Below are 14,574 nucleotides of genomic sequence, written 5' to 3'. Positions count from 1 at the left end.
TGACTTGCCCACTTGTTTTCCTGCATCTTGATTTTGTTTGTTTCCTGATGCAGAAGATGTTTTGTCATGATTAGTAGGATGTATTTTTTTGTAAATCATCTACCGTATTTTCCTGTCTTTAATTTCACAGAGTATTATACTTTAAAAAAATTGCATATTCTCTGATCCCTTCAAAATAATGAAATAGCTTTATGAATATGAATAGCTACAAACTCTGTAACTAGAAAGGCCCACAGAATCCAGTGTTCAAAGAGGACTGATAAAATTTGACCTTGAGCAGTTTTGTTAAGAGCTTTTATTTATAGCATGTCTTGTTGTTAGCCTTTACAGTATACTGCTTTATTTGTGTTTGCATGGTTGATTGCTTTTCTGCTTTGGATTTTATAACTCATCATAACTTGTTTATAAAAGGTTTTAATTTCACTTTAAGAGCAGGGAAGCTAATTAGCTTTTGTTGAGTAGTCATCCATGGTAATATATTGTAACATTTGAAGGACACCATATATCAGCTTTTTGCCAGTTTTGAGATACGTCAGTATCTGATTTGTAAGCACACTTGAGGTTAAAATTTTGGGGGAAAATTTTGTTAACACCCTCTTTACTCTTCACTGTTTGACGTTGCTGGTTATAAATATAATTTGTGCCTATGTGCAGGTTTTGACACTTGGTAATTAGCTCAGCTTGCTACAAGGTTTCACTGTTTTTGTAAGTCTAAATGTCACAGGAGGATTCTGGAACATCTTTAATATCTGTCTTGTGTGGACGTAGCTTTTTGTCTGTGCCTGTGTGGTAGGTTTGACAATTCCTCTGCTTGCCTCCCATTGGTCGGACATTTGAGAATTCAGTGCTTCATTTGTGCCTTGTGAATATCTCCTGAGCTCTGGAGTCACTTCCAAAGGGCAATGGAAGCAATGTTTGCATTTTTTGTCTGTGCATCACTATGTGGATATTGGATGAGTGTACAGTGCAATAGGAACAGAATTTTGTATCATAGTATTGGGTAATTGTATTTGCAGTTATATTTTGCAAAACTTGTGCTAAAGAGGAAGTGTAGCCTATGTCAAAAAAAGTGTCAGTTTTAAGATGAAGTTTAGAATTACTTAAGTGCTAGCATAGTAAGAATTTTATTTTATTTACTAGAGGAATTCACTTTTTTTTTGGCTGACAGTTGAAATAATTTAGTCTGCCACATATTAGCATAGCAGGATTTTAATTTAAAACGATATCTGCTTTTATGACATGAAGATGAGTATTTTATCAGTAATATTAAAAATAGGATGGCTTGTAAGGTACTTGGGTATTATGAACCAAGCATGGTCTAAAAATACATGTTGCTTACATCTGTGGGATTGAAGTGGAGGACCGTGCAGGTATCATCGTGACTTACTGGATACTGATTTACTTGATACTACAACTTCATGAATCACATAAAGCGTCTGAACTGATTTTATGGGAAATGCAGTACTTGATTTTTATACCTCCTGTAGCTTGAACAAAGAAATGTTCCTGTAAGAGCCGTGCCAGAGTGAATTGGCTGGCATGTTGACAAATCCCGAATTCACTCAAGAGTGACCTCCTCTTGGCCTCACCGCTGACTCTGGATGAAACCCAGTGTGGAAGCTCGCTGCCAATTAAGACCATTCTGTTATCAACCTGTAAACCGATCAACATCCTTGATGGGAGTGTAATGAATTAATACATGAAGCTTGTTAGTGTCTCTTACCCATGGCATGATGGTAACTACTGTAGGGTTTTTATAATGGGAGTAAATGAGTTGTAGAATAACTAATCACAGAAATACCTGAATTAGCACTTACTACAGTGTGTTCTCACAGACTCAAACATTTATTTAATGGCATTTTAATAACTCTTCAACAGGGTGTACAGAAAAATGAGATATCTGCTGTGGCACCTTTAACTTGTAAAAGCTGAAAGGGTTGTCATTAGGGTGGGCCATAAACTGTTACATTGGTGAATTTAGGAATGTTGCCAGTAATACAGTGTTGATTTGAATATTGATTTAAAGTTTCCCCCCTTGGATAGAGGAAAAGTCCTGTTTTACCAGGTATCTGTGCCTTCTCTACGTGTTTTACTCATTGAGTATTTGTGTACAATGCTTTGTTGTCAACCAGAGCCCTTTGTCTGTGTGTCAGACACAGTCAACCCTTCCTGTTGTTGTTTAATGAAAAAAGGGGGTGAAGTTGCTATGGTTCAGTTGGGTAAGAGCAGAAAATATAAATCAGGCCTACAATTTATTGGCAAAGCTAAGCCCTCTGTGCTTGGCTTGCTGTGTTTTTTGAGTGCCAAGTCTGTGGCTGGTTACCTTGTGTCTGTGTGGCAGATCCATCACTTTGAGTGTTTAGCTGGTTTGGAGTTTGAAGGAAGACTCAACTGCCTGCTTGTGATATGGGAAGGTCATAAAGCTTTTCCTGATCTTGTCTGATGCATCTGCCTTTGGGTACAATCAGCCATACAAACACAGAGCTCTTGAGTAAATGATAGCTTGTCTTTTATTTATGTAATTATTTATTTATGTGAATACAGCTGCCTTAGTCCAGTGATCTTAGTTCAACATGTTCAATTTCCAGTTGTGAAAACGGCCCATGATTTAATGTATTTGTGAACTTGCTTGATTGATAAGGTAAATAACAGCTCCCAAAGCTTTCATACAGCTTTTTATGTTGTAGACTGTAGTTCTTTTAGCAGACAGTCAAGGCTTTCCTTGAGGAATAATGGCAATACTAACTGAGAATCGCTGAAACATTCTTGGGTTGTGAAAGGGTCTTCAGGCAATTCTGTTTCCTTTTACATAACTCCCCGTCCCCCCCCCCCCCCCCCAAAAAAAAGGGGTGTGTGTATATAACACAGCAGCCACAGGTTATTATTATTTTTTTTGAATTAGAGATTGGCGGGGCTTTGGCTGTGTTCACAAGGTATCATAGTATGGCTGGTGCAGGCTACATGGAGTCAGACTTCACAGAGATTGCCAGGAATGACAACTTCCCTTTTTACATGGTTTCTAGCCCTTTTTCTATGTGCACCATTCAGCTTGTTTCTACAGGGGCTGAATACATCTCTGGTTACATGCTGCCTGTACCTCCTTTCCCTGGTGCAATGTAAGCAGTTTGGTGATTGTATAGATGTGTGCACTCCACTCAGTTTAGAAGTGCACTCAAATAGTTTCTTCAAAAACTTTTCATGCTAGAGAATAGACTGTTTCAATTGGAAGGGAACTACAATGGTCATCTAGTGCAGCTGCCTGATGTGTTGTTAAGGTCATTGTCCAAATGCCCCTTAAACACTGACAGGCTTGGGGCATTAAAAAAATCTAACTTTGATAAAAAAGTAGCATGAACAAAAAACTGAGCTGTTGATGATTTTTATTGATATTGAAGCTGTGTAGCCTTAAAATTGCTTTGATTGAGTTTCCACAGTATTTTTTCTGTTTTGTTGTTTAGTAGATATTTCATTTGGAATTACAATACAGCAAGTGTTCTGATAGTGCTGGTAATTTACCTGCAGTTCAGACAGGCTATTTCAGTTGAGCTGAAACACTCTGCACAATGTTTTTCTAAACTCAAACTACAGCATATTTTCTTACTCCTTTACTTTGATGTCCCTTTTTATCCCAAGGGAAAGCTCTTTACTGTTAAAAAAAGCAGACATTGAAGTACATAAACAGATTTTTTCAAGAAGTACAAAAGCCCAGACTAAGAAAGTAGATGCATGCTAAGATGTTCAGAAGCTCCATGTTTTCAAACTTTGAATTTTTCTTCAAATTTAGACAACTCTTAAACAACTTATGTAGTCAAGATTGTCTGTGGCTGAGGAGAATGGACTGAGTTTGTGCTTCTGGGCTAGTGGTGTCTTTTTGGAATAACTTTTTTTTTTTAGCAGTTATTTTGTAGGAGAACCGTAAATAACCCAGAGAAGGCTGAGAGCTGAGATTTCATCTCTGGTCAAGAACTTGCAAATCTCCAGAGTTTTATTTGAATTTTCACTTTTCAAGATACTGCATCAACTTTCAAGTGAGTTTGTCTAAATTCTAGATTCTGCATATTAAAGAGAACATAATGCAACAAAGGAAAGAAAGTTGAAAAAGTACTGGTACAGTTGACGTAGTATTGGGAGAACTGCACAGCATTCAGCCCGCTAAAATATTTAGGTTTTAGCTTCTGGAGTTTTGCTAAACCAACTAGAATTTAAGAGAAAAACGTTGAAGAATTAATGTTTTCAATTCTCAAGTAATTTCTTAACAAGATATTTATTTTATTCGATCTTTCTGGCTTCCAGAGAAAAGTATGGAAAAACATCACCTTCTCATTTCAATGTAAAATAGTATATTAGTCTTAAATAAAAATATGCTTAAATAAAAATATGCTGAAATTATTGGACACCAAATGTCTTTGATATTGGCTATAGCTGCTGTTAGAGGGATTTTTTTTTTTTTTGTCAGAGAAGAGATACGTTTGGGGTTCTTTCATCAGTGTTGTAAGGGCAATAACTTACTGTCTGAATTCCTTCCTCTGTCTTCTTAAATAACACTAGATTTCAGCATGAAAATAAGAACAGTAATTTGTAATCCTGTAGAAAAAGAAACTTTTTTTCATGATGGTGGTTACTGACCTCTGTTTCCTCTGTGATTTTAGGCTCAGTACTTTCCTTTTTACTGTAATAGCAATCAAAAAAAAGTGTTTTCATACTTTTGGACAAGAAAGCAATTCAGTTTCTTTCGGTTTTGGAGAACTCTTTGAACAATAAAACACTAAATGGTCAAGTGTATTTTGAAAATATCAGGTACACTGTTGACTTTTTTGTATATACAATGCTTACAGAATAGGATGTCTCAGTTGGAAGGGACCTACCAACAATCATTTAGTCCAACTGCCTGACCACTTCAGGGCTGACCAAAAGCTAAAGCATATTATTAAGGGCATTGTCCAGATGCCTCCTAAATACTTTATGCTTTCTAGGAAGCCCGTTCCAGTGTTTTACCACCCTCGCAGTAAAGAAATGCTTTCTAATGTCCAATCTGAACCTCCCCTGGCGCAGCTTAGGACCATTCCCATGTGTCCTATCACCTGAGGAACCCTGAGGAACATTGCTCGTGCCTGGTTACCAGTCAGCTGTAACCCCAGCTTACACCAGTCAGCTCTGCAGCCCTTTGGGCTCTGCCATTCAGCCAGGTCTTCACCCAGTGCACTGTGAACCTGCTCATCCCACAGCTGGACAGCGTGTCCAGAGGCATGCTGTGAGGAACAGTATCAAAATCCTTATTAAGAATTTAAAAAGGAAAAAAGCATCCACTGCCTTTCCTTCATCTTGCTTTCATCCATGAGGAGGGCGATTTTATCATAGAATGATACCAAATTAGTTAAATAGGACTTTCTCTACCAAACTTGAGCTCAGTCAAAGTTTAAATAAAAATAGATTCTTAAATGTAATCTTGTAGGCTCATTCCCAAGTACTTAGTTAGGAACTCTGAAAAATCAAATTCGAGCATTTATAAGCTCCTGATGCCTTAAGGGATGCTTTTCTAAAGTCTGGGACATTTGGTCAGTACTGATGGTGGTACTGTAAGAGTCTAAGAAGTATTTTCTCCTTTGCAAGTTCCTTTCAGTATGAGATAAATTTTGGTGTGTTTTTTGTTTGTTTGTAAGTAATAAATATCTGATGAGTTGATCTTTGAGGTACTGAAAGTATGCTAAAGATATAAGTGTTAGACATTTAAATTTAATTTGTTTAGTTTAAAAGTACAGCCAGCCATATCATAAAGCAAGTACAAAAATGCCAAATTACACTTTAATCTCCAAAAACATGAAAAGTGCTAGCTCTAACAGTGTTAGAGATGTAAATGTTTTAGATCACCTAAGTTCACTTAAGCAAAGAATTATTTTTTAATGTCATTTTGCATAAATAACTAGAAAAATACTCATAGGGTAGTAGACTTAAAATATTACTGTATTTATAATGTTAGGATTTTCTAGTTTTACTTGAATGAATAATATTGCGCCTAACCAAAAAAAAAATCCGCCATATATTTTTGAAGGATAGTTGCCAGGAGTTTATGTATCTTTTAGAGCAGCCTCCTTAACCCAGATAAGTCTGGTTGAAGGAACTGTGACAAGTTGACTACTTGTCTAGTATTTCTTAAAGGAGTTAATGCGTTTGAGCTCTCAAGTACCATAAATGCAATACCAGTACAGTTCACTGGAAGCATCAGGACTGAACTACTTTTTTAGTTATCATTGGCAAGTAAGAATGTCCTTCTTGCCAGAAACTCCAAAAAATTTTCCTGGTCTTCTAAGTGCTGCTGACTAAAGTATCAATTCCTATTTCAAATAACAGTCTGGATTCAGTCAGCAGTGTGTAGTGTGCCTAGCATTGTGTTGTGGGCCAGGATCTGCACAAAAGCAATAACCATTTGGTTTTAATGAAAGAAGGAAAATAAAGCTGGCAAGGGGAATGTTTTTAAGAGGTAGTGAACTATGTTTTTATTTTTCCATCTTTAAAACAGAGGGCATTTTAGTTAATTATGTTTTCTAAACATAATCAGAGCAGTATATCTCAACTACAAAAAAAAAAAAAAGGAAATTGAAAGAATTTGGAAGAAAACCAGCCTTATTAACAAGGGAAGTTGACTAATATAGCAACAGGAAGAGTTTCAAATTGCTTGCTAAACTTCTGCTTCCCTACCATTGCAATATGAAAATACCAGGAATGGATAGGTAAATAACAAAAGAGATATGTCCATGGATGTCAGCTGAGTGGTTGGAGTATTGATTATGAGTTACAAATTCACTTATCCAGTTGGTATCAGTGGATTGGTTGAAGGAGTGTGATAGTGATGATGGTGAGCAGATTTGAGGAAATTACCAATAGGAAGAAGGAAGGATACAACATCTAGGCACACTTACTTTGCTGGATGTCAAGGGCAAAGGGGATGTATCAGCAAATCAGTTTTGGTGTTTCCATCTCCTTTTGGTCCCCTTTCAAGAGTATGTGTATGTATCAACATTAGCAGAATTTAGAAAAAAAGTTTTGTTCTTCAGTTGTCAGGCACTTGACCATATCATTAAGTTAAAACTTGGGTTTAAAATTGGTGTGTCTGAAATATTGTCTCATTCCACTCATTCTTGCAAAGTATTCAGAGAGGTCTCCTAGAAGACGTAACCTGTGCTCTTGTAAGGGGCCGCTCTTGTAAGGGGCCACTCTTGTGCGGCTTCTTAAAAGAAATGGTTTGTGGGCATCTGTTCCAAGAAATGGTTCAGAGCTGCCTTGTGGTGCTGAGTGCTGGGGACTCAGGGTTGCCCTGGTGTGTGGCTGTGGTGAGGGGCATCCCCTGCTCAGTGCCTGCCCTGCATCCCAGTGTGGTGCAGCTCGCTCTGCCCTCGCTGTGCTGTGTGGGTGCTGATGCGCCCAGCTCCGCGGGTGAGACCGTGCTGGGCTCTGCCCTCCCAGGTGGGTTCCAGGTGCTGCAGAGCTGAGCAGTGTCAGATCTGTCAGTACTGTTTGTTTCTGAAAATAACCTGGATCACATTTTTTCTCCCTAGAAAAGCTGATTGCATATCAGCGGGAATTTCACGCTTTGAAGGAGCGTCTGCGCATTGCTGAGCACCGCACTCTGCAGCGCTCGTCCGAGCTCAACGCGATCCTGGAGCAGTTCAGGCGGGCGGTGGCAGAGACAAACGGCAGTAAGAATGCCATGAATAATTTTTCAGGTACACACTCTGACTGAGATATTTTTTTATACCTCTGCAATGCCAGTATCTCTTCTTATTACTATAGAAAAAGAAATTGCTACCAGGAAAGCCAAACGAAACTGTTCAGCAGTATGAATAAAGAACGTGTAATATGTTATATCTGGTGTGGGTATTTTTGGTTTGTTTTTTCCAGTTGTTGTTCTTAATGATTCATCCACCTTTATTCAGTCCCTAAAGTGGTAAGAATTACTTACTCCACACCTAGCTCCCAAAGTTTGGAGCTTCTGGTTACTTATTTAATACATTGAATGTATTTTGACAATTAATTTACATCGCTTTTTAAATAGTTAGAGGGGAAAAGTAAGCAAACAGAAGAAATGGCTGAACTTGAAGCAGTTAAAATATGTTTAAAAGTCAAATGGAAGGTAAAAATCATATAGACTAAAGTACTGGTTATGATTTGTATAAAGTACAGGTAATGGCCTTTTCAATAACTAGTGATTAAACTGCTAAAGTCTTCCAAAAGTTTTTACCCATTTTGGAGACTGGTGCTCAGGTTTATAAAAAGCTGTTTGGCAATATTAGAGAAAGACACTGCAATACTCACCAGACTACTGATGTTAACTTTTAAAATCACAGTGTTACTGCTTTAGTTGCTCTGATTTTTGTGGATGGAAAATGAATAAGGAATAAGTACAAATTTTCTGTCAAGAGGTCTGACTTGGTAGGTTGCAGAAATCTCACTGTATTGTTCTAATAAGGAGTTGAAACGCAAAGTGTTCTGCAAATCAGAAACCTGGAACAAGATTTTTGAATTTGTTGTCTACTTGCATTTGTGCTATGATTTACTATTTTCAATAGGTTTAGTTTTGTTGTGTTGTTTTTTTTTTTTTGTGGGGAAGTGGTTATAATTATAGGCCCCAGAGCTGATGCTAATCATGAATTGCTGTCTGACACTTAATGGCCTGGTCTCAATAGTCCCCTGGATCTCCAGGAATTGCACAGATAAAGGTTACATTTAGCATGGTCTATAAATCTTGTCTTCCTATTTCATGTGTATGTTTTTGCTTTTAAAGTAAGCTGTGGAGGAGTTCAAATAATTTTGATTCTGGATTTAGGATTAAGTTCTTACCACATTTGTTTCTAAAATGGACTTAGTTTGCTTATAGGCAATATAATTATAGGGAGTTACTGTCTTCTGATGTAGCTGAAAGTACTAATTCATTTAATAGTCTACCGTGTCAGGATCCCAGCTGGGATGGGCATCCATATTTTTCCATGTAGAGCCATAACAGGAAGCCAGCTGAATTACTGAGCTTTTGTGCTCAGAATGTAGTATTAGATAGATTTTTATTTAGCTTAATACACTTAAGTATACATAATATTATTTGGTCTCTTTGAAGCTGAAAGTATTCCAGATTGTTTTGTGTAGATCCTTATTCATTCAGACAAAGAGCTGTCATACTTGGACAGAATTTAGTCCAGGTTTGCAGATGAAATTAAAGAAATGTTAGCAGGAAAAGTAAAATGTGCCTATATTGGAATCTATCAAAATAGACATATCTACTTATGGCATCTATTTACAAAGCTTTTTGCAAGGTTTGAGGTGGTTAGGAATTTAATTTCACCTAAAAATAAATATTTTAAAACTCCCCAAACATACAGAACCAAAATCCACAACAAAACACATCTATCTTTGCAGAAGCTCTGCTCAGAATCTGAGAGAAATTACACTTACGGCATTATTTTTCTTACTTCTTCTCAATTTTATCTCAAGAAACCTTGTGTGCAGTTTTTACTTAACTTGATGTTATAAAGCCCATAAGTTTTCTAACATCCATATGCTATCATATTTGTCATTTGAAATGAGTTATTTTCACACTTGATGCAAGAAAATCAACACGCACAGCAGGGTAATTTTAAAAACTGTTATTTGCAACTTTCAGAGCCACCTGGACATACTGAGAGGCAGTTGTACCAGAAAGAGCAAGAATGAGTCTAATGGAATCTAATAGGATAATTTTATTCTAATGGACTAAATTAAATTCGCGTTAAAATTTATTTTTTTGCAGGAATACCCAAAATATCAGCTGTATATTTAATGCTATTTTATTTTGTATCTGTATGTGCAGTATATTCCAATACGTATTCATAGGTCTGAAATGTTATTTGCAGTGATGCTGCAAATTTGCTGGATGGTGATGACCTTTGTTAGCAAAAGTAAAAGATTATCTAGGTAAATAAGCCTCCCATTTGATTAACTGGAAAAAAATCCAACAAAACCACCAACACCCCAGATGAATGGAGCATTCTTACTTCTGAAAGTCCACACTAAATCTGATGTGATCAGGTAAGTATTCACTGTATCTGTAACAAGGTTATAGGTGCAAAATAGTCTTGGCCATCGTTTATTAAAAAGAATCAAAATAAGAAAAGGCTTCGTTTGTAGACAAGATACAATGCCTCAGAAAGGTGCACAATTTGTTCTGGCTTTCATTTAGGACTAAGCTTGGAATTTTATTCTGTTTACTGTTGCTTAAAACTTCATATTATTTGTTTTCTGCATTACTGATTTCCTGTATGTTTGCAGATGAGACACTGAAATTGTTAAAAGAGCTAACAAGTAGAAAATCTCTTCAAGTGCCAAATATCTATTACCATTTGCCTCATTTGTTGAAAAATGAAGGAAGCCTTCAACCTTCTGTGCAGGTTGGCCTTGGAAGGACAGGAGGTATGCTGATATGATGTTGATTTCATGTTTTATATCTGGAGGACCTTCTAGTCTCAGACACAGAATTTACTTCATTTCTTGGTAGATCAAGGACATCTCATTTAACTTGTGTGATATTGATATCCTTTGAATTTGCACTGAATCCGAGATGAAAGGAGCTTGGTTTCAGCTTTGCTCTTTTCTGCATAATCTCAGTCACACCCCATGCTGTGTTAAGGTACACATTAAGAAGCATTTAGTTTGGATGAATTTTTTGTAACTTAAAGGAAACAAAGCTCCAGCATTTCGGATTCTGAACTGCCAATGGATATATACCCCTTTGGCTTTTCAAATTTGCGGGGTAACCGTGCATGGATATATTTATTTTAGCGTTGATGTTTCTGTTGTTCTGAACAGTGTATTTCAAGGTATAAATTAAAAGTGGAGAGAACTAAGATAATCAGATATAATTGCATTAATAAAATCTGGACAGTCATTGGAGGGGAAAAAAAATTCAGTGTTGTAGTTACTCCTGGCTCATTACTTCAGTAAGTTTGATTGCTCCTTCTTTTAACAGAAAGTATGCGTGCATGATAGGTGTGTGGGCTTAGGCCACAGGTGTATTTTTCTGACTATAAATACCTTTTATTTCAATGTTGTTATTAAGGGAGGAAAAATCTAATAATCTGTTATTGTTATAAGTGAGGTCTGTATTATGTCCCCCTGGGAATATATGTCAGAAATTTGGAATTACAAAATAGAAATTGGAATCAGGTTTATTTAATTAAACAGAGGGAGGAAATTCAGGGTTTCAGGACTTCATGAAGTCTGCTTTATCCTTTCACTGCGTTCCAGCTGCTATGTGTGGTGTTCCCAGTTGGTAACCAGCCCTGGGAACAGTGCAGAAGAAAAACTGTGGAAAAGTTACGGAACACAGGAGTGAAATGGCCTGCTGAAACATGGTGGTGTTAACATTGTCGCTGGGGACATATTACTTTGCATTTGTGGTGCTGTTGTCAGAGAGAAGAAATTTTGTTGAGGAACTTCCATGCAATTCTGATGTCCTGGATTTGGTTTTTTAGAAGAACCAAAACCAGGTGCAAGGAAAGTAACAGAGTTTTTCAGCAGTATTGTTTTCAAAGATGACTTCTGAGATGTTAAGTACTTGAGTTATGAAGAATGGTTATATCAGTTTAAAATAAAACTTAAATTAGGGAGTTTAATCACTCTTGGTGTATCTTACCCGATTAATACCGTGGTTGATGATTATTTCCTATTGTATTGGGGTTTGTGTGACAGTGTTTTGGCAACAAGGAGGCTGCAGGGGTGGCTTCTGTTGGAGGGTGCCAGCAGCTTTCCCTGTGTCCAGTAGAACCAGTAGCCAGACCAGTGCCACTGGAATAACAGATTGAAGAGGGGGGGAAAAGCTGCTCAAGGGCAATTGCAGCTGGAGAGAGGAGTGAGAACATGCAAGAGCACTGTAAGCATCAAGGTCAGTGCAGAAGGAGGGGGAAAGAGGTGCTCCAGGTGTTGGGGCAGAGAGACCCCTGCAACCCGTGGTGAAGAGCATGGTGAGGCAGCTGTGTCCCTGCAGCCCATGGAGCAGAAATCCACCTGCAGCCTCTGGAGGATCCCGTGTTACAGCAGGTGAATGTCCAAAGGAGGCTGTGACCCCATGGGAAGCTCACATGGGACCAGGCTCCTGGCAGGACCTGTGGACCCATGGAGAGAGGAGCCCACAGTGGAGCAGGTTTGCTGGCAGGATCTGTGACCCTGCAGGGGACCCACACTGGAGCAGTCTGTTCCTGAAGGACTGCAGCTCATGAAAGGGACCCATGCTGGAGCAGTTTATGAAGAACTGCCTCCTGAGGGAAGGACTTATATTGGAGATGTTCATGGAGGACCATCTGCCATGGGAGGGACCCCATGTTGGATCAGGGGAAGAGTCTGAGGAGTCCTTCCACTGAGGAGAAAGAGGGGTGGGAGATTATGTGTGATGAACTGAATTCCAGCCTCCATTCCCTGTGCTCCTGGTAGGGAGGAGGTAGAGAAATCAGGTGTGAAGTTGAGCCCAGGAAGAAGGGAAGGGTGAGGGGAAGGTGCTTTAAGATTTGGGTTTATTTCTCATTACCCTATGTTCATTTGATCAGTAATAAATTAACTTCCTCGAGTCTGCTTTGCCTGTGACAGTAACTGGCAAGTGATCTCCCCCTGCCCTTATTTCTACCCATGAGCCTCTTGTTATATTTTCTCCTCCCTGTCCAGCTGAGGAGGTGAGCAATAGAGCAGCTTTGGTGTGTAGCTGGTGTCCAGGCAGGATCAGCCCTACCCAGTAGTCTGGCAGTCTAGGATTTTTTTTTTTTGGCTGCTGTGTTTGTTCTGAGCATTGGTGGTGATTGTTAGTCATGCTCCTGATGCTGGGTGGCATATTTTTAAACAATTTTTAATTACTGTTATCTTCACCTTTTAATCCTTTGCATTTCTTAAGCAGTGCCTTATTGCAAGATTTTTGTTTTCTGTCTTGTGTATGAAATCACTGAAAGTACCTTTCTGGTTTGTTTGATTTCAGTTTCCATTGTAATGGGAATACCTACAGTGAAAAGAAAAGTCAAGTCTTACCTTACAGAAACTCTCCACTCCCTTATTGATAAGCTGTCCCCTGAAGAAAAACTGGATTGTGTTATGGTTGTCTTTATAGGAGAGGTAATCACTTAAATTTTTTTATACAATTTCTAACCTGCCTTTAATCACAAGTAACACTCCTTTCAGGAACTGATGAGGATCTACTTTTTCTTCAAGATGTAGAGAGATGACTCTCTTCTTCCGGGAGAAGGGAGTCTTGGGTTTCTGAGACACAATCCTGAAGAGCCCAGCTTTTTCTGTTTATCAGGGGAATAGTGGACATGGATTCAGTGGAGTGGTTATTTTGCAAATCTTCTTATGTTTATACACAGTGACAAAGATGTGCTAATTCCTTCAACATAAGAATAATGGCTAAGGAACTCTCTTGTGGGGGAGGATTCCTCCCATTTTCTTTATGCTACTGCTTAGTCCTCTGTCAAACGAGTGCTGCAGTTTGAGATGTGAGGCACAGATTGTTACCGAATTAATTTTCCGAACAATGTGGATGTTTGAAGCCCAGACCTTTTTAATGGATTAATTCAATGTTCAGTTGGACCGTTTGTTCAGCTTGGCTCTGATTTAGTGGAAATCAAATTTAGGAAAATGATAGAGTACTTTCAGAAATAATTCTGTTGGATGCTGGGAATTGCATGTACCTATTTTGTTCTCTATGCTTTTCTCGGAAGTCTGACTTGGGCAATGGGAAATTTATATTTATGTTTGACCTTCATCCATCTAACTGTAGTGGTCTGCTGAAATAGTCTTTTATAAGTCTCACAGAGGAAAATTCAAGTCCCCAGTTATAACTGAAAGTGGTTTTAATTCAGTGAGCCAGTGTCCATTCAGGGATGGAATCAGTGGAAAACCAGGCATTTTAATACTTCTGGTTCTATTATGAACATATTTTAAAACTTTCCTTGTAAAGTTTGTAAACATTTTGCTTTTATCTGAGAATAAAAGTGTTTCTTTTATTATATTTTTATTATTATAAAAGTGTTCCTTTAAATAAAATAATTTCTTAGTGTTCTTCAATGCAAATTGCTCTATTTTCTTTTTCTTGACAGCCAGTCAAAAATTATCTCTCTGGGTAGATACTGTTTTTCTGAAAAAAAAGTGCTTTTAAAACATCTCTTGGTGGAGAATATCAGGAGAACAGAATTCTTTCTGAATTACTGGAATGCTGTGTTTTTCCTCACTGTATTAGTTGGAGAAATTTCTTTGCCTGTTAGTGTGGCTTCTTTTCAAGGTTTAAAACTGAAGTTTCACTTGTTTTCCTTAAGGAGGTCCGAGCTATGAAGACTGTCTGTTGTCATTGGATTCCCTGTCTTCTGCAAAGTTTGGAATAGGAGTGAAGTGTCCCCATCTGCACAATGTTTTTGTTGCCTTAGACAAGCTGTATTGCTGTAGCTGGGTTTTGCATAGCTGAATAACTTTCTTCCTTTGAGGTAGTGTGGAATTCCCTCACCTTAGGAGTGATTTCACAGAAGTGACCGCAGGTGAAGTGAACATTTTAACATGGGAGCTACTGCTCCTGTACCC

The 14,574-nt window shown here is 38.1% G+C and overlaps 1 protein-coding gene across 3 annotated transcripts in view; it reads left to right on the top strand.

Annotated features, from left to right (window-relative positions):
* The window catches only part of MGAT4A (alpha-1,3-mannosyl-glycoprotein 4-beta-N-acetylglucosaminyltransferase A), a 662,166-nt gene that overhangs the window by 17,886 nt on the left and 629,706 nt on the right, over positions 1–14,574 (top strand). For 2 of the 3 annotated variants that reach the window (XM_032100327.1, XM_032100328.1), the window contains exons 3-5: positions 7,554–7,721; positions 10,294–10,434; positions 12,983–13,116. In XM_032100327.1, coding sequence (XP_031956218.1) covers positions 7,554–7,721; positions 10,294–10,434; positions 12,983–13,116 — 443 coding nt within the window. Of the gene's footprint in view, positions 1–7,553; positions 7,722–9,747; positions 10,054–10,293; positions 10,435–12,982; positions 13,117–14,574 lie in introns of those variants that run through there. The other variant, XM_032100329.1, reaches the window with a different exon arrangement.

The sequence above is a fragment of the Corvus moneduloides genome, chromosome 2 (genome assembly GCF_009650955.1).
Source record: "Corvus moneduloides isolate bCorMon1 chromosome 2, bCorMon1.pri, whole genome shotgun sequence".
NCBI classification, from domain to species: Eukaryota; Metazoa; Chordata; class Aves; order Passeriformes; family Corvidae; genus Corvus; species Corvus moneduloides.
The sequence above is the reverse complement of the archived record's forward strand: the minus strand, read 5'-3'. Positions and strand labels throughout refer to the sequence as shown.